Below are 20573 nucleotides of genomic sequence, written 5' to 3'. Positions count from 1 at the left end.
TGTTACTAACAATTTCTGTACATTCTGAAAAAAAATAATGCAACTAATTAGGCTTGAAGGACAGTATAGCACTTCCATTTCAAATATATTTAGCTGAAAGGATGATTCAGAACTGTGGAGAGAGATAGTTGCCAAATTGACAGGCTTAGATGTTACTGATTACCTCAGAACCTTAACCCTGCTGCTCTTATTTGCAGCTCAGAAAGGCATTAATCGCTTGTAAAAGGTAGCATGATTCTCCTTTCATATTGTACAACTTAGTGTTTAGTGGTGTCTTTTGAGCACTATCTTTTCTCAACTGGCTTTTTGTTAATGGCCTAAAATTTTACGCTTTAAGTGAATGCTAACCACAACAGCCCTCCGAATTTGAATTATAATCTCATGAGTAAAGTGCTAAGTAATACTAATAAGTCTTATGCCTTGAGTGAGTCAAGAACAGTTCTTCAGTGGCAGTGTGGAACTGGTGTCACCAAAACCCCATGAATCAAAATGTGAACTCCTCACCAGCAAATGAAAACTTTGTGGCTTTGTTGTCGTTCAAAGCAGAAAAGCCAACATCTAAATTCCATACCTCCAGTATTCAGTAGTTGAAATTCAAGAACAGCAGAATATGAGGGATAGATGAATAGCTATTTGCTGTTGACAAATTTGCTTCCGAGTTTGACATATTTGGCAACTCGCAGAAAGACTATGTTTAGCTGCATGGTGATTTCACAAAGGAAACCATCTTTCCTTATTCTTTTTATTCTGCGTGGGTTGATATTCCACTAGTCTGTCTTCACTGGAGACATAATATGAAACCATGGCTAGATGATTCAAGAGGAGACCTCGATCCACAAACATTCTTATGTTTAGTGGAGGTGGGTGTTTGTCTCCAGATAATATTCATACAAAGCACATGGTTCAGTGTGAGTCTTAGAAAAAGTCTAAAATAAACAGAACGTGGTGTTTCGGAGGGAAACCACGAGACACACACAGGCAAGTTATCCAAAATCAAACCCAAGCAAACAAAATTAGAAATCACAGAAACATGATGTCTCTGAATGATAAAAAATGAAGTTTTTGAAACTGTCCTTTTATTCTTAAATTGATTCTTTCAAGTTGCATTAATGGGGCACACACCAAGCTCCACCACACTGTATTTGTGTTGATTCTAATTGAGTTTGTTGGAGATTAAACTGGTTTATCTGGATTTTACATCTCAGCACTGTCACCAGTGTCCTTCTTTCTCATCTCTTACATACCGCTGTTGATGATGTGGCTTGGGAGCTATTCCTGTCCTTTCAGTATTGCTCTGTTTTCTGAGTGTCAAAGGTGTATTGAGATATTGCTTTCAAACTCTGGTTCCTCTTACATTCGGACTGTATACATTATGTATATTAAATGTATTTGTCTTTTGTGAGTTTTCTTCTCATTCTTTTTTCTTTCCCTTTTTATCACTCATTCTCTTTGTTTCTTTTTGTCTTGCTCAACAGTCTAGTCTGTTAGACTGCATCTCTCAGTCTTGCATTAGCGCCTGCTGTAACTTGGTTCCCTGGAGCAACAAGGTACCTTGCCCACGAGTGGGACCATCCAGCTGCCAAGTCTGCAGCTTGATGTTACTTGTAGCATTTAGCATATGTGCAGTCTTGTTCTGCTCTTAGCCTTCAGTTATTATCTGCTTTGGTTTTGGTTGAAAAAAAAATAAAAAATTGAAAAGTCAACTGCTCAATGGAAGAATGCTGTACCAGGTTTGTTTCCTTTGTTTTTCCTTTACTTCTTGTCTGCAGTCCAGTATCCTAAACTGTTTACTTGTTTCACTGAAATTTTCTAATTCCTTTTTGTCTATTAACATTTGCCTCCTTTGAAACCCCTCCCCAATGAACATTGTGTCGTATTTAATTGGCTGCTTCACTGGTTTTTAATGAGCCAAGGAAAACCTTTACTAATTTGGAATCATGTGTTTTTCTTAAATGATGAATGTGAGCTACAGAGAGTCCTTGCTCCCAGGCATGCAGTATATCATGTCTTTATTCCATCTATGAAAATGTTTGTAAGTCAGTATGCCAAAAACTCGTGGTATTTTTCCCCAGGTCCTGTGATTTGGCTTATGAACTTTGATTTGATACAATCTGTTAAGCTTCAGGTGCAAAAACATTTATTTCGCTTATTCACGGGGGGGGGTGGGGGGGGGGGGGTGGGGGGGAGAGTATAATTTTGCCACTGTACTCAGCCAAACAATTAATTGTCTCTTCAATATCTGCGAGAGACCATTTAAACAAATGCATTAACTGTATTGGCTTGAGGGACTTGAAGAGGTCTAATTCAAAATTTTACTTGGTGTTGAGAGGGGCTAAAGCAGTTGGGTACTCCAGTTTGGGGGTGGGAATGTCTGGGAGCCTTGAGGCATGGGCTCTGGCAGAACTATGGATAATTCTAGGTGATGGTGCCCTCAGCTGGCCTCCCTGCCCCTCTGCTGCAATTGCATGGGGTGCTCTTGTAATCAGCACGTGTGTTTTATACTACTTCACTTTTTTTTTAAAAAAATACTTCTCAGTTTACTGGGTCGAAACAGCAAGACAAACCATAAAATGCCAGAGCATATGCAAATGAATACAGAAATTCCTTGAACAAAGAAAAGAGGGTAAATCTTCACTCGCCACATACTCACACTGTGCAATTGCTGCAAGAATTGTAGATGCTGAAAGTGTAGATGGGTTCAGAAAGCTACTGGGTAAAGTCTTGGGGGAGGACGCTACATCCAATGCTGAGGGAAGGTATCTACTGTATGTATCCTCTGATTTGATTTCACCTGTGTATCATTGGTTGGCAGTTACCATAAGGCAGATACAAGGGAGGCATTTAGAGCTCTGATCTGATGTAGTACAGCTGCTCTTGTGTTTGTAGTCCCATTGCAGCAGAGTAGGAAGAAAGGAACATTTTTGCCGTGCTGATTAATTTGATAACTTGCTTGAGGGTCAGTAATTTCTGTCAACAACAACAACAAAAAAGCCCTTCCTTACTGAGACAGTGAAGGATTTAGTGGAATAGCAACGTTGGCTGGTGCAGCTGAAGATCTGTGTTTAGGAATAATAAAAGGGAATATCCTGTGAAATCTGGGGGCACTAGACTGGGGACCTTGGTCTGGAGGACTAGAACAAGACAGGACTAATTCACCTTAAGCAGGCACATAAAGTGACATTTGCAGTTGACAAAGAAAGAGGAATTTAAAGGTTTGGAGATTGGAGGATTTTTCCCTGTTACTGTTTGTCTTTGCATTGAGTAAAAGGGCACTTGAAGCCATCAAACCTAGTAAAAGGCTGGAAGAGAAACAGAGCATTGGCAAATAGTAATAGACAGCTGAATTGGTATCACTCCTGTCCGCAATACTGATTTGTTTTAGTTTTTTTCTCAATTTTGCTTCTGTGAGGAATTATAATTTTAGAAGTGATTGCAGTAGACGGTGAGGTAAAAGACATTACTGAAAGTTTGAAGTTCTTTTGCTGAAAGGTAAAATTTGTGTGGATTGGATTTTTGTTTCAGAGGTCTCATCTTTTTTCAAACAGTATAGTATAAAACCCTACAACATAAAAAGGTTAAGAATACACAGGGTATTTAGGCAGAGCGTGCTGCAAGATATACAGCATATACTCACTTGTCATCTGGGACCTCTCAAATACCATGAATGTGCTGAGATAGTGAAACCCTTTTGTTGTATCTCAGCAGCTGAGTAGGCTGGGGGACAATATGTCAACAAGGCAAGGCTGTGGCTTACTGAGCCAAATAGCTTGTCTGTAGGGTATTTATAGGCCATTTCTCTCCCGGATTCTCATTTCAACTCCCATTTCAAAGTTCATGCTTTTTCCCCTCTAATGCATGTTTGTGGAAACACTGCAAGGTCCTAGTCTGTTTCTTTTACATCTCGTATCATCTTTAGTTCTTCCCTGGTCCATTAAAAAAGATTAATTCCAAATTTTTCTGAGGAGATGAGTCTAGCATCCTGTTGCACAGAATTTTGGCCATTTAAGTCCCGCAGTAAAGTTACTATGCATCTGAGATGCTTTAAAAATGGAACAAGTGCTTTGTGTTCTATTATGAACAAAGTGTTTATGATCAGTTTTGCTGACCTGATACATAATCTCGAAGTACTGCCTAGTCCACTTCTGTTTCTGATGTAACAGACCTTACTTGGGAAGACTTTCCTGTTACACAGCAGCAATTCACTGCACCTTCCAGCAAGCTTCTGTGTTGTAAATCTGGGAATGTTTGCTAAAAATATGTAAATCCCTATCTTCATCCTGATCAGAGGTAAATAATTTCTATGTGAAGAAAGCTGAAAGTTGAGCTGCTGTTTCCGTCTATGTGCAATAAAGCTGCATGTGGCTTTGTTATCCCTGTTTAAAGTATCTTCACATCAAAAAAATCCTACACCACTATTACTGTAAATACTTTGAAAGACTGTAGGTAGAGACAGTCGTGCTTCTGAAGGAACCATGGAAAGTGTACCTTCAGATGAAACCTGAACATTTCTTCTATACACAAAACCACCCACAACTCTTTTACTAAATTAGTTTGGAGAAGTACACATCACTGTCCTATGACAGAAAATCATTCTCACTGATGCAGTGCTTTGACCTCAACTGCACAACTGGGTTTTCATTTGTGGTTCATTTGTTACGTGCTCGCTTGGCTGATTCATTCTGTCTGTCTTCCTCCATCTGTCGCCACTTTTCTCAACTTTTAATTCTGCAAAATTTGTGATTGTTGCTGCATGGGATTTTCTTACATTTAGGATTCCTTTGTAGTAGATGCTTCAGTTCTTCAGTTTTTCTGTCTGTTTAATACTGTAACAGAAAGTGTTCTGCATGGTTTAGGTAATTTCCTTGAAAAGGAGGGGTGGCTCTGTAACCAATATCTCTGCCTCTTGGCGTATTGGCGTAGCCTCTGGTGAATGCTGTTTGACAGCTGAGACCTAGCACTGCAGTCTAGTCTGAATGTGACATACTAATGCTGACAGTATCAACCAAGCGCGGTAGCCGAAGGTCACTGGAGCTCATCCTCGCCCCACACAAACTGCAAAATCAGGCTCAAAGCATCCCCTTTGGTGCTCTGATTGAGGTAGGAGAAAAGCTTTTTGTAGAAGGGGGAAAGCAGTGTTTCTGTGCCTCAACTTCTGATGACTCCTTTCGGTGCACTCGTACACGTGCACTGTGACATTGGCCTAGCACTCCCGTGCCATGTTCCTTACAAACTCTTTCTCTCAGCTGTTTTTAAACCTAACTGAGGGGAAGGCAGCTTTCCCTGCTGCAATGGCATTTCTCTCCCAGATTGCTTAAGTTAATGAAGGTTTTTATAAATCTGAGTGATTCGAGGTTGTAAAGTGCTTATGTTTGTATGTAGATGCGTAGACATATGTGTGCCCACACTGTACGTGTGTATAAACTGTAGAAGTACACACCCTCATAAAAAAAATAAGTGTTTATGTTGTATTTTCATAGAAAAGGTTTTAGTGCCTTTTAAAACCAATGTGGGCCTGAAAAAAATATTGGTGTCCTCCAAGAAGCTTGTATTGAAAGAGTTGCTGGGGCTTTCACAGGGCTGAGCCCTTTCCTACAGAGCAGCATCCATCCCATCCTCAGCCTCTCTAGTAAAGAAATGCAAGACTGACAAAAATGGATTATTTCCTCAAAGAAGAGCTCCCACATTTCAAAGTGGTGTTCCAAACCGCAGGATGACATTAGTAATAATTTCATTGCCTGAAATATTTTCTTTTATTATTACCTGCAGAGATTTTACTTTTATATTCTTTTACCTTTTGCCTGGGAGTTGCTTTTATTTTTTTTTTTTATTAAATAAAATGTTAGGCCCTGTCCTAAAGGGTGCAGAGTGGAAGCATAATAGAATAAATACGTAGTTATTTGTTTGTATACAGTGGGAGCGCCTCATGGTAACAGGAAGAAAATTTAAATCCAAAAGGATAAACGATGGTTGAGGTGCAGTGTCTGGGCATGTCTTTTGTATAGCACTCTGCTTCAAGAGAAAACTGATTGCTTAGACTGAAAACCTCTAATAGTAATAATAAAAAAAATCATCTGTTATAAATAGCTATGATGTTTCTTTCTACGCCTGTGTACAGTGGTGAGGGAGAGGCAGTGCTTCAGTACTGGAAGCCCTGTTTTGGGTATTGTGATTCTCTCCAAAGGGACAGGGGAATAAAGAAAAGCAGGGAGGACTGTTACTGGTGAGGTGGTAGAAAGGGAAGTCCATTGTGCCAAGCAGCTCAAGCAAACACCCCTGAAGCAGAGGAGTCAGGAGGCTGCAGAGAGAGATATCCCTGCTAGTGCTGCAGCCTCTACACAACTCTTCTTCCCTTGTTTTCTTCTCTATTTTTGTTTTGCCTGGGCGCAGGAGGAGATGGAGTTTGGCTTTCCTCCAGGTCTTCCTTCTGGGGTTCCCTGGGCTGCCTTGCTGGCAGGAGTGGGTAGGAGAGAAGGCTGCTTCTCCTGGGGTTGCCTGGAGCTTATGGCCACCTGCTAGAAGCTCCAGTGATGTCTTCTGTGTGCCCTAAACCTACCTGTCTTGCGGGTTTGCTATGGACTAGTACTGTCAGTAAAAGGCTACATTATGGCTTTCTCTGCCATTACTGGCACACAGCTGAGGACCTTGTAATGAAAACAGATTTGCTCTCTGAAAGCAAATGGCTTTTTTGGCTTATAACTTTGGTGGAAGGAAGCACAAGCTGTTGCAACCTCTTTTTCTGGTGCACAAAGTTTTTTGATTCATTGGGGTGTTCTTGTTCGTTTTTTTGGAGGTTGAGGGTGGGTTTTTTTGTTAGTATTTTTTTATGTGAAACACCCAGCAGGGAGGTGAAATCTGCCTCTTTCATAAGCAATGACTTTAGAAATAACCATTCTTTGGGTACTAATATTGTTAACTGCTGTGTCCTTGAAAAATGGACAGAATTAACCTCTTTACTCTGGCATGAGTTTCTCCAAGGCCAAAGCAGAGTTATTCTTGCTCCCTCACTCATTTAATGATAATGATAATTTTGTAGGGCACATTGGCTGGTTCTTTTACATGGCTCTCCCAAAATCTCTCCATAACAGGCTTCTTGCTGAGACTTTGTGCATCCTTACAACCCAGTGCAGCTGGAGCAAAGCAGTGCTCAAATCTTACCTTCCTAGCAGGGCACTGGAGGAGGGCTTTGCCACTCCACGTTAGTGTGTAAGATAATTAGTTTCTGTGCTTTGCTCTGCTCCAGACTACTCAATTCTCTTTCATTGGTATATATTCCTTAGACTGATCGGATGCCTTGGATAAATACAAACCGAGTGTTTTATTGTGGGGTGGGTTGGTTGTTTGATTTTTTTTAAAATCACTCTTTGTATAGGTCAAAGTGTGATGTTGGTAAGGGTGTGTTTTGCTCCACAAGCAATCATCTCCACAAGCATCATACTGACTACAGTAGCAATGCCTTAGTAGTAGCACAGTCCTACTTTTTTTTTTTGGTAGTAAACTTACATTGTTGCATGATTTTCTGTTTGTAGTGTCCTGTCTCTTCCCCAGAAGAAGAAAAGCTTATTACCATCAAAAGGCCTAAAACTCCAGTTTCGAGTGAGTTGTCAGATATCAACACCCAGACCAACTGGACTAAGTCACTCCCACTGCCAACACCAGAAGAGAAAATGCGACAACAAGCACAGGCAGTTCAAACAGATGTGGTTCCTATTAATGTGACTGGTAGGCTTTTAATTTCAGTAATTACATTACAATAATGAGGGAGGGAAGGGATAAAAGGGGACACATACAGTTGGATAGCATTTTGACAGACATGAATTTGATGCATGAATTTTAAATTACTTATTGCACCTTCCTGTGAAAACAGTGTTTTGTGTTTAAGAGTCTGTCTCACAACTTAATGAGAAAACCTCAAAATTCCTAAAATGATTATTAATTAAGATAATCTACACAAATTGGGCTTGAAACAGCATTAGATATTCATGAAATAGAAGAGGAGCATTGAGAAGTCGCAGTGTTTTGCTGTGGAATGCACTGAAGTTATGTAATGGAATATCAGGCTTTATGCAATGCTAATGATATTTCAGAATTTTCTTCTAGGAGTTCTATGTAAGGAAGGTTATTGGGGACTTCTCTATTCCAAAGACTAAATGTTACAAAATTAAACAAAAAAACATCTAGGCGACTATTTTTATCAGCAACAAGAGGTTTTAAGTGTCAGAGAGTGATAAGTTAATAGGGCTACCTCTTCAAGCCCCATTCGTGTCTTGGTAAGACACTCCAGTTATGTGGCCACAGCCCACGTTTTGTTATTATGAACTGTGTATTAACTCTTCATTTTGAAAATGATCTTTGGTTTTACTGTTGCAGAGCTCCTGCTCTGTGAAAGTTAAATTATGCTAAAGCCTAATGTTGAGTAGATTACATTGTGTGTAAATAGAATTTCTATGAAAGATTGAATTATCACTTCAATTAAATAATCCATCTTTTTTTCTGCACAGTATCAAGATTGTCTGTTATTAGTTAATTCAAATAACTGACTGTTTGCCTGCCAAAACTACAATGACATTCAGTATCTGATTTATTTCAAAGGCTATAGGACGTGTTCTGACTCTGCTCTCACTCTTATAATCAATAGCTTACAATACTTAGTTTTATTTTGAAAGTAAATCAGGTGTTCTCTTTCTCTGCATGACTATCAATAATTTTTTCACTTGTATTTTTAGAAACCAGTATTTTAAATAGTATTAATAGTATTTAAATAGTATAGGCACAGTAATTCTGGGACAAACATCAGAGAGCTTCAAGAAATCAACAAGAAATGTTCCCTTAAATAAAGAACATATATTTGAAATGAATAGCATAAAGACAACTGAAGATTATGAACACCTCACCTCTGGAAAATTAATAGAAGGAAAATAAATGCAATGCTGAACTGTTACTTGGCAAAGTTGGCATCATCTAGGGAATATTGGATACAAGGGCAGAAGGCCAAGTCATGGCCAAGAAGGCCAAGATAATCTGACATAATTGATAAGCTTGAGCAAGGCTTAGATATTGTGACAGCAGGAAAGGGTATGCTTACAGAAAGAGTAGTCTGCTGTTTGCTGTAATGACTGAAATATATGTAATACTGAAAATATATGAGGGAAGTAGACAGCTGGAAAGAAAAATGGGGTAAAAGAGATGCAACAACCTTATAGATTTAATCATTGTGAATGTTACTGTGTTTGGATAAATCACATATGTTTCTCCAGCCAGTTTAATTTGAGTGGTATAGCAAACCTTGTGTGCCCTGGATTGTTAGGTTTACACTCAGCAGTTCAACTTTCCTGATAAAAACAGTGCATGTGCATATCACACCTCACCTCTCAGGAGTGTGCTGTTGAGCATTCATTCCATTATAAATGTGGTAATAGGAAGGGGTAGAAAGGGAGGGCAGGAAAGGAAGACTGCTGTTGCAGTATGTGGATTGGTCTCAGGGATCCACTGTTTCCTTTCCCTTGGAAAAATTATATTGCTACTGTACAACAAGGCAAGTAACAGTAACAGGCTATGGTCCCCATGCAACAGATAAAAAAAAACTGCTGTCCTTGTTCCTTTTTAAAAAGTCACAATCTGCTCCCCTCCTCTACCCTCCCACACACTGAATAATTTTATTTTGTGAAGTTCCCAATGTTACTGCATGAGGCAGGAAAAAAACGACCAAGGATTCGATGCTGTTTGTTCAATGTGCAGTAGAACAAACCATCACTGTTTTGTTTTGGTTTTTTTTCCTCCGCTTGCTCTTTTTCTCACTCTCCCAGAAGAGAGGTCAAAAAATTTCCCCTTTATCACTCCTGGCATGAAATAAAAAGTCATCCTCCGAAGAGACGGCAATCGACAGCATTTTCAGCAGTACATTAGCAATGATTCTGTTACAACGGCCTCTCGTGTGGCTGTGCAACAAATGCTCCGCAAGTTCAGCTCTTGGGGCTCCTTGGTGAACAGATTGCAACTAATACAGTAGTAGTAAAAATCTGTTGGATAGCTTGAAGGTGCCAGGGCATTGCATTAGGCTGACAAGCTGCTGATTAGGCATCCAGATTTGGAAGCAGTTTCAGTCTTTTGGAGTCCCTGGGCTGAGCTTATTCTGGTCTGGAAGGAACTGGGCTGAATTTTCAGTGGTGGCCAGTCTTTGCTTTTACATATCCTGGGGGTCAAAAGATGTTTAATGGTGTCTGCTTTCATGGGTTTTCCAGAACTAACTTTCTTTCCAGATGTAGGAGCGTGGTGGTGGTAGAAGTGATCAGTGCCAGGCTGGATCGCCTAAAACATTTAAGCATTTGCTTTAGTCCAGCTTGACTGACTTCAGTAAGATTTAAGCACATACTTAAATGTTTTCAGTGAATCCAAGGAAACTGAGCAAACTGTGTGAGGGGAAACTAGAATACCCTATAAGGAATGCCCAGGTAATTTGTTGCAAACCTGTAACAGAAGGAGAAAAGTATCCCTAAATCTGCAAAATATATTCATTGTTAACATTGATATTTTCTTAAAAAGAAAATGAAGAAAGGAAAAAAACCCTGAGATGTTCCAATTTTGTTTGTTGGAATTTATTGAAGCTGCTACTTTGAAATGCTACAAATTTGCACAGTGGCTTTGAAAATGCCTTTATATATCAAGAGCCATTGAAGATGGATTGGTTGAGTTAGCTCTTCAGTAGCTTAGGGGAAGACGTTACTGGGGGTCAGCTGACACAGTAACATTTCCCCATGGTCATCTTGTTTGTGCTGTCTGAGGCTTCATGTAAAAAGACTCTCTCCATGTTTGCACCTCCTACTTATGATTTACATTTTATTCCAGGGCATTCAAAGCTCTGTTAATTTCCTTGCAGGTCACCATCTCAGATGTAATTATTGGCCTTTGACTGGATAAAGATGTGTTTAGAGATTAAAAACTTTCTCCTTCAAATTATTTGGATTTGTTATAATGTGGCTAGAATTATTATCCTGCATAGCGGGGCTACCTAATGGTCCTCACCCTGACCCCATAAGGGTCCCGACATCCTAACAGTGGTAGTGCCCCAGATGGTGGGTAGTCATTTTATCTGAATATTTCAGGACTCAAGCCAGGGAATCCATAGCTCTAAAGTTACACATTACATGGATTTCCTCCTCCCTTAATCTGCCCTAACTTCAATCAATCCAAAACTTGGATAAAACTGGCACTTTGTAGCTGCAAGGATTCCGCTTAGTGCCAGTGTGGCTCATGAGAGCACAAGGCTCCAGTCAAACAGAGTCAGAGTCTTTATATTTACAATATGGTGAATGAAACTGCTACATTTTTTCCTCTTGCATTTTCACAAGTCCGTGTGTTACACTTCACATATGACTGTATCTTTAACTTTTATAGCGGTAATGAGATTTTCTGTGCTGTTTGCATGACACACATCATAATGATGTGCAGTCAGCCAGGGATAATGTTTATGACGTATTAGTTACTGTGCATTAATCACTTTTTAGAGGTAAATAATTTGGTCATCAATTTTCCAAAAAAGCGTACAAGGCAAAAAACACATATGCATATGTCAAGTTTTTTCCTGCATTTAAGTTTTAAATGGGTCATCTAGAGGACAGAGCTTCAAAATGCTTTAACTTCTAAAGATGTAAGTTACGTGTTAGTTATGGGGGATAGTCATTAAAAATATTTAGAAGTGACAGTTAACTCAGCTCCCAATCTATAGGGCAAGTTTTATCTTGCTACTAGTAAAAAGGCCAAATTATAAACCTCTAAACACAAGTGAACTGCTAAGGAGAAGCTGCTTAATGATAGTGGTGCTTCTGGGTCCCATTAAGATACAGCACGTGGTCATCATAAGGCTTTGTCTGGTGATGTGCACTTAACACATTTTTTCAGCTCTTGGTCATTGTATGTTTTTATAATCATTTATAAAGTTTCAATTTTAAGTAGCTTTCACTCTGATTGAAATATTTATGAGACCGCAAGATCAGTTTGATCTCTGCATGCTCCGTAGTACTTATTTGTATTCATGTTAAAAGATCACCACAAGAAATGTCAAGAAAACTTGACAGGTTCAGAGCAACTTGGAATGAAAAAATGTGTCTTGTGTGATTTAATGATGGAGCTGTGCAAAGACATTGCAAGAGCTGTTGCCAGCAGCAGTGTCTGTTCCTGTATGAACCGTTGTGATCTTTCATTTTCATGAACAGACTTGCTTTTTCTTTAGCACATTACTTTAAAATAGAACAACAAAACCACACACAAAAAAAGCAAAAAGGGCCAATTTAAAGCAAGGATTCTGTTCACTTGTAGAATTGAATCTGCCCTCATCAGATCTGAACTGGGCTCAAACTCAAAATTCCTTTTAAAAGCTGCAGTACTGCATAATAGATATGTGTGTATAAAGCCTTAGTGTGACGATGTGCCGTATCTTCCTTCAGTGTATATCTTCATTGTAGGACAAAGCTAACATCATTTATTAATGCCTTTTTTTCCATTCCTACAACAAAACTAGTGGAAGAAAGTGCATGATGTCAGCGTGCTTGGAAGTAATGTTGCTTTGCTTGTTCTACCATGTATTAGGGGAGAATTTCGACCGCCAGGCCAGCATTCGGCGGTCTCTAATTTACACTGACACGGTGGTAAGACGGCCGAAGAAAGTCAAAAGGAGAAAGACTATTACAGGAATCCCTGACAACATACAAAAGGAGCTAGGTATGGCTCATCAGAACTGTATTCCATACACTGTTCATTGTCACTGCTTATCGTTACTCGACTAATAACATTATCAGTGCTCATGAAACCAATACAGTCTGATAGCCTATTACAGTTCCAAATATGTGTGTGCCTCCTTGCCACCGGGCATCTGGGAATTAGGGCCTTTTGTCTGGTGACTTCCATCTGTTGAAGGGAGCAAGGTATCTGGGAAATGATGCGCTAGTACAATGGAAATCTGCAGGGATGCAAGGTTTCTGATCTTTAATGCTTTCTGGAGACTCGGTCCACTCCCTCAGGATTTTCACTAAAGCAAAACTGAAGTGGGCAGGCATTTTGGCTTGCAAATAATTACGCACTGGAGTAAAACAATTCATGGATGCCTTCCTGAATATGCCAAGAGTTGTATCAACAGTGAAAACCCTGTATATTTTCCAGTTCAGATTCAATCTAATTGGCAAACCCTTAAGCAGCAGTGTTAGTTGATTGGAAATAATTTACATGGGCTTATTTTATTATCTATTGCATGTATTCCAAAGGAAAAATGCCTACTCAATCACGTTTACACTACCTTAGGCTGTTCTCTTTCACGATTAGTAACATACATGATCTTCAAGGCTGATGAAGCAGTCTGAATGTTGGCAGACCTTTCAGACACTTTTTTGGCAGAATTCTCTGGTCATTCTTATTTATTTTTTAAAAAGATATTTCAGTTTTTCCCAAATAATAACTTCACAGATAAAATTGTGTCATCCTCCCCCTCCCTTTTTTGGAGTAGAGGAAGAATGTTCTTTAGAATAGTCTGGCAGAAAATAATTTTAGGTACTTTATGTGTGGAATCACCTCATATGCTGACAATTCCAGTAAGTTTGGCCTTGAATTTTGCACCTCTTTCTTTTTAAATTATACTTTCAAATCTTGGTTCTTGTTTAGATTTTTCAGAACAGGAGCAAAAGTATCTAACTTGTCTGGATGGGTTTGAAATGAGCTAGAGAACCAGGCACAGAGAAAGCCAGGAAACAAGCAGGTACATGAAGTACAGTTTGAGAGTGGAACTGTGCTCCTTCAGCATCTATAATGAAACAGTGCCTTGAAATGTGAATCCTCTGGCTCAAGAATGAAAAATTACTTGCCCTAGTGCTGTTAGGTCAGCTAAAGTTAGGCAGCTTTAAATTTCATTACTTATGGATCTCACAAGAAGAACTGCTGCTCTGGACTGAGACTTGTCTGAAGCTGTCAGGTGTCTTTGTCCATCTCTTCTTGTGGAATGGGTGCTGTTTTGTGTGTTTCTTAAGGAGCTTCTTCTCTTAGCCTAGGTTCCATTCCTTCCTCTTCACTGTCCATAGTGAGCCTTGCTATGTGGCAGGAGACACTTTCCAGACGTGGAGTCCTCCTGGAGGTTGAAGTTTGAAATTATTTCCTGAGAGAACGACACATTTATCAGCCTTGCAGTTAACTATAAGCAAGCTTGAAATTTAAATAAAATAAAGCACATCTGTTCTAACCAAAGAAAGATGAAAGCTGGAAACAAAGCTACACAAAACTTCATATTGAATTATTCTTAACAAAAGATTCCTTTCTCCTGTTTTAGGTCTCTCTAGGGCTAAGCCCTCAGATACCATGGTTACAGCTGGTTTGAGGAGTAGCAGAGACAACTTTCATCCTCTCTCATCTGTTCAGGATGGATACTTCTTACTTTCTCTTTTTCCATTTTAAACTAAATTACTTTGCACTTAAACTTTTTATTTTCAAAGTTGTTACAGTGGTCTTGAGTCTAGTGTGGTATTCTGAAAAATGACATGCATACTAGGGTCATAGTTTTTAACGGAAAGTATCTTTGATATATGTAAGAGCTACCTCTAGGGCAGAGAAAAGCAGAGCAAAGCAGAATGTTTTGTTCCAAACTACTATTTGTCACTTGCTGGGGTACCTGACATTCTTTCAGGCATGTATATTTTGAAATGACATGCTTCCTGCTGGCAGTATTTGCAAAACTTTGGGGTTACATTTGTGAACATTTCAGATAGATGTTTAATGTTTTTAAAAAAACATTAACTATAGTTTACCTGGTGGAATAAACTGAGAATGCAGTTGGCATCCGTCTTTAAAAGAATTCTTCAATTAAAGAAGTTTGTGACTTTTGCCAGTCTGTTTGCCAAAGGTGACAGGTTTTATGGCATTGATTTCAGTCTTTCATTGCTGTACTGAGCACATTTCATGTTGAACTGGTTGAAGGTTTTCCTTGGCTCCTGTTTTAAGTTCTGGAAATTTCAGGTCTGTCAGTATTTCACTGTAGGAGCTCACTCAGGACAGTTCCCTGGCCCACAATCAGCAGGCGCATAGGGCTTTAGCCATCTGCCCTACCATCAACGTTGTCTGAGGAGCTTCATGTTGCTTCCATGGTGGTGGTATGCCATCCGGACAGCAAAATATATGCCAGGAAAACTGTGATGGCAATGCTCATCCTGTTAGTGTATTGCTTTCCATCACTAAAACACAAAGTGTGCTCAAAAAAAGAGCAGTTATCAGTGTCTCCATCTTACAGATGGGGAAACAAGGCATGCTGCAGTGAAGTCGCCCACCAGGCAGCTGGCAAGGCTGGGAATAAATTAAGTCTCCTCCATCCTTATTCTGCGCTCTCTCTGTCTTTTCTCCCTGTCATTCCCAAAATATTTCTGTAGCTCTCTGTTCCCTATTTCCCTTACACTGTCCCAAAACAAACAACAAGTTGTTTTAAAACATTCTACAGTTCATTTGATCAGAACAAGGATCTGGACTAAACTCCAAATCAAGCCATTGCATTGTGCATATTGACATTCTCCCTGTGGTTTCAGCTGAGTAAATCTCTTTGTTTCTGCCCTAAAGCATTGCTGTGAATGGCTATAATGTTTACACAAAGATGAAAATCCCTTGATACACCAAAGTTGCTCTGTGCAGGCTGAATAACAACCACATATAGGAGATTCTTCTTACCTCTTGTTTATCCTTCAGAAGGAAGCAGAAACTTGAGAGAACCTCAAAGCTTCAACCAAGATTGACTATTTTCATTTCATGCAAGAGAACCTGGAAGAGCTTCTGCCAGGCCAAGCTGCTGGGGTTCTCCCCGGCTGCTTTTGCTCCTTTGGAACAAAAAAGTGCAAACAGAAGAGAAGGCTTGCGCTGATTACTGGCCTGAGGTCAGCGACTGTGATACCCTTGTAGAATTTACCCAAACATACTGAAAGGAATCATTAACTACACCCTTGAGGCGTGTGCTGAAATATCTTTAAACAATTTACTTTTAAGCACTGTAATACTGCTGTGTTTTCACAGGTGTCTTCCAGTGATGAACCAGTCTCTCTGTGTAGCCCGGACACTTAATACATAAAAAAGGCTGCATAAATAAAATGTGATGTGATAGATGGGATTCTAAGACAGAATATGTGATGCCTACCAGCTTAGAGATGTCAGTTATTTAAGGAACAGTTATTTTTTAATAGGAGGACCCTCTCAGTACTGTTTAACAGAGCAACAGCAAAGCAAGAGGAGGAGGCAACATGTTTCTCTCTGTGCCAAACCCAGCAATGAAAAGATAGGTTTTGCATACCTCTGAATTACCTTCATTGTCTTATAGAACATAATTATATATATGCTTAATGGAGTCAGTGTTTGATCAAAACTACAGAAAGGGCAAGAAGCTTGGAGATGGTGTTTTATTTCAAGTTTCTGTTCTTTCAGTTTCTCTGCTCTGTGTTGCCATTATCCATCACTTTATACCTGTCATCTTTAGAAGGTACCTTATAAGGCAAACTGGTATTCTAACCTCAGGCAAGATGGTGATTCCCAAAAAGAAGTTTGATAGAAATAAGGGGCTCTCTGGGAAAACCTGTTCCAGGCCTTGCTCATTTCTTGGCTCTTGGTTGTCTTTAGCTTCCTCCACGCATTCCAACTGTTCACATGAAATGAAGGCAGAAAATGCCTTCATGTTTCCATGGTCCCTCCTCTGTGTCAGTGCTCTAGGGTCTGGCTTAGACTAACTTTCTTTTTGTGAAGTTATATGGTTGTGAGTGTTTCTCCCGGGCTGTGCACCGGTGCAGTCCTAGGTACCGATAGACAGCTTTTGGTGTCCCAAACTCCCTCCCTGTCTTGCAGGAGGGGCAAGTCACAGACTGGGGTATAGGTTCCACCATAGTTCATCTTCCAAATAAACATGCCTCACTATGGGGGAAGAGAGAGGAAACCGTCTTGAAGTTTTTCACCTTTTGATTTCTTCTTTTTCTGCTAGACATGTTGCTTCTCTTTAATCAAACAGAAAGACTCTGTTGTCTTTTGGCTTTCAGTAGTTGAAATAACCATGTTCTTTGTAATATCAACACACATTTTTATCCTCTCAAATTCTCTGTTTTCTGCACTCATTTCAAGGCAGAGGGCCTTTCTGCCCAGTCTCTGCAGCAAGTTGCTGATGCTGCAAGACCAGCCAGAGTCACACGGAGACAGGGAGTCTTCTAGTAGCTAGGGTTTACATGTAGACACTTTCTTTTTTCCATCAAGTTTGCAGTCCCTGTCATCTCTAATGAGCAGTACCACTACCTACCACAGTCAAGGAAAACTGTTGTAACCTATATATGCCTATCTTGGACCAAGCTCTTGGCACTAAGGTATTCATTTGAACCTCTTCTCTGCGCTTCCATGCAAGAAATGTTAAATACACTGCATGTGTCACTTCTTCCAGATAGTAGGTTTTCTTTAGTTGCTGCTGGAGTCTACACTGAACACGTGAATTAGAGAAGAACATTTGCCATAAGAGATATTTTCAGCACAGCAAGAAGTAGGATAATAAAGAAGAAAAGAGCGTAGTTCCAGATCTCCAATGGTAGACATAGCACTGACTGCTAGGCTCACGAACCTAGGATAATATAAAATGCAGACAAGATGATTATGAATTACTTTCAGCCACATTTATCATACCACCAAACAGCAGCCACTTCAGACTTCCTAACATTCAGCATCTGTAACCTGCTGTCCAGTTTTGCAGTGTTTTTTGCTGCTGTCTGCACAGACATTGTGCCTGCAACTAGATGGACTTGTGGATGGTGTTCTTTAAAAGCCCTGATTCAGTTCTAGAATTTTGGTGTTGCAGGAATCTTGTAACTCCTGACTGCTATTACTTAATTAGAAGTTTTCTGAAAAAACATAGCATTTTCAGTGTAATAGTCAATTAAAGGTTTGAACTATCCCTTAGAATTGGACTGTTGATCTTCTAGCTGCAATACCAATAAAGAAGCTTTGATTTTAAAGATTCTTGAAAACCTTCAAGGTTATTCTGGAAGCCAGTGAGAGGTTTATGGTGCATTTGTAAGTTGCCACCTTCCTCTGAATTCCACTAAAATCTTAAAATCCTCAACATTTTAAGAGAATATCTGAATCTTAAATATTCCTTTGCTTGATTTTTTTTTTTAACCACTTTCCCTGCAGATTTCTGTTGTCTCTCTTCAGGAAACAGAACTGTAAAAAGATTAATTGCTGTATTATAAAGGACAAGTAGATCCTCACAGCTTTGCATGAGATTGTGCATATACATAAAGCCAAAACCAGAGCTGAAATAATTTCAGAACATGCTGCATTTCTAAAAAAATATTTAAAACCTCAAATTTGTATTCTTGTAATAGGAACAACCATGAAAAGACCCTTCCCTAACCATATACCATATACCATATAATGATTGAAGGATATAGCCCTGTGGTTTATATTTCTGGGGCTGACCTGACACGCCCTCTCAGAACTCTGGGTTCATTTCGGCTCTGAACTAGTCCAGCTACAGGAGGCCTTGCACTGGTGCAAAGACCTGCCCTGATAGGCTTCCCTGCAATATGGAGGTTGCAAAGATGTTGACTCAATTTATGCCATTTCCATGAGCATATTAGACTGAACCCTAAGTTACATCTGTTTTAATGACAAACACGGAGTTAGCACTAATGCTCAACAGCATCCTGCAGTTGTTTATGCTGCCCCTTTGTTAGCACGCTCCTATGGCACTGCTTTGGCCTGGGCCAGCCAGCAGTCTCCCAGGCTCTGTCTGAGCATGGCTGCCAAGGGGTAGGGCCGGAGCTGCTCCCCAAGGCATTTTGGTACAGCCATCCTTGCCAGAAAAGAGCTTAGCTTGGATTGACATAAGAAGGGTCCTTGGCCACTCTCATTTAGTATCTTAGGCAGAGCACCAAGGTTTAATTTTGTATCTATCTCAGATGTTTTAAAGCATCGCTGTGCATTTGCAGTGAACAGTATGTCCCAATAATGCACTGTGACACTGCTGGTTTTGCAAGAGGGGGAGCTTAGCAAGTCCAGTGCTGTCCTGTTTTGCCATATACCTTCCCTGGCAGTAACGTTTTAAACAAGCATAAAGTATCCATGTGCATTGCGCTGCTTGTGAAGTGGAGTGCATTTAGCTTTCTTTGTGCATAAAAACATATTGCATACTGAAGACACAGGTCAGTATGTGACGGTGTTAGATACTTGCTGTAGTGACAATAGCTTCATTCTCTGCAAGCTGCATCCTCTGGCTCGTGTGTTTGTGTGTGTGTACATTTCATAGTAGTAGGAAGAAAAACACCCCATCTCTTTGGTTATTTATATAACCTACTATGCAGATTTTTTTTACTGGCTATTTTTAATTGGCTGACAGTTGTTATCAGAGATGTCATGGTTCCAGAAACATTCACAATGTCTACTTGAATGTTTTTCTAGCTCTTAACCTGATTCTATTGAAAAGGTACATGTGGAAAACAAAATTAAATTATTTTTCTTACTGTGCAGTTACTAAGAACTGTATACAGAATATGCAGATACGTCTCTTGACTGGCTGCAATATTCCATCTGTTCTGACTTCTGACAGTATCTCATATTAGATTATCCAGAATGTTTGCCAGTATCCTAGTATTTAGTTTTGCTGCAAACCTCTACCAGAAGCAGAAAGAGTCTACGTTTTCATGATAGCAAGAGAATCTACACAAAGCAAATTAAATAGGCTTCAAGCTGCTAAAAGACTACTTATGTGCCTGGAGAAAAGAAGTAAACAATCTTTTTGTGTGTGCTGCTTTCACTGTAGCCTTTTCAGAGCCCTCTTTTCCTTATCCTATGTGCCTGCCAAGGATAAGGATAATTATATGTCCGTTAAGTAGTGTTTAAAGCTGCATGATAAGAATACCTATTCTCTTGATCTAGCTCCATATAGTAAATATGAAAGAACAACCCTATCAGGCATGCTTCTGAGAATAGCTTTAAGGCAGAGAGACTCGAAATAACTGGTTTTCCCCAGCAGTGATATATACACCATACTTACAGACATCTCCAGCAGCATGCCTGTCTCTTGTGTCTGCTATTTATACAGTAGTGCAACTGAATTGAAAAGCAACAGCCTTACACAGACCAATTTTAAAGCAGTCCTCTGGTTTGTGCTTTTAAAAGGCAGCTACCGATAAAAGTGTCAATTTATAAGAACCTGAGTCCTTTCTACTGACCCAGTCATAACTATATTTCAAACTAAACTGTTTTCCCTTGTCTTCAAAGGTTTTTTTTTTTTTTTATGCCAATATATGATTATTACTTCATTTTAAAAGCCTTCAGTTGTTTTTTATTCCCTGATGATGTTGAGGATGAGATGACCATCAATAGTAGCTGTTTCTTTTCCCCTCTTGATGGAGTTTTTCCTTTATGATAAATAGAAAATAGTTGCATATGTTATTTAATGATTTTCTTTGCAGTGTTGGATAATGTCTTTGTATAAATGCTGTTACAGCATATGTATTATTTGTGGTAAAACCATGCGTATTTTAAAGTATTGGCCTCCTTTCAGATGAACTGCAAGACCTGAAGAGCTGTCT

At 39.5% G+C, this 20573-nt stretch overlaps 1 protein-coding gene across 15 annotated transcripts in view; it reads left to right on the top strand.

The window, feature by feature from the left end:
• NHSL1 (NHS like 1) overlaps positions 1–20573 on the top strand; it is a 183027-nt gene that overhangs the window by 152085 nt on the left and 10369 nt on the right. For 9 of the 15 annotated variants that reach the window (XM_054062559.1, XM_054062558.1, XM_054062563.1 and 6 more), the window contains exons 4-6: positions 1476–1547; positions 7527–7719; positions 12583–12714. In XM_054062559.1, the coding sequence (XP_053918534.1) occupies positions 1476–1547; positions 7527–7719; positions 12583–12714 (397 nt within the window). The remainder of the gene's footprint in view (positions 1–1475; positions 1548–7526; positions 7720–12582; positions 12715–20573) is intronic. The other 6 variants (XM_054062561.1, XM_054062560.1, XM_054062569.1 and 3 more) reach the window with 3 other exon arrangements.

Source organism: Cuculus canorus, chromosome 3 (assembly GCF_017976375.1).
Source record: "Cuculus canorus isolate bCucCan1 chromosome 3, bCucCan1.pri, whole genome shotgun sequence".
Lineage (NCBI taxonomy): Eukaryota > Metazoa > Chordata > Aves > Cuculiformes > Cuculidae > Cuculus > Cuculus canorus.
The sequence above is the reverse complement of the archived record's forward strand: the minus strand, read 5'-3'. Positions and strand labels throughout refer to the sequence as shown.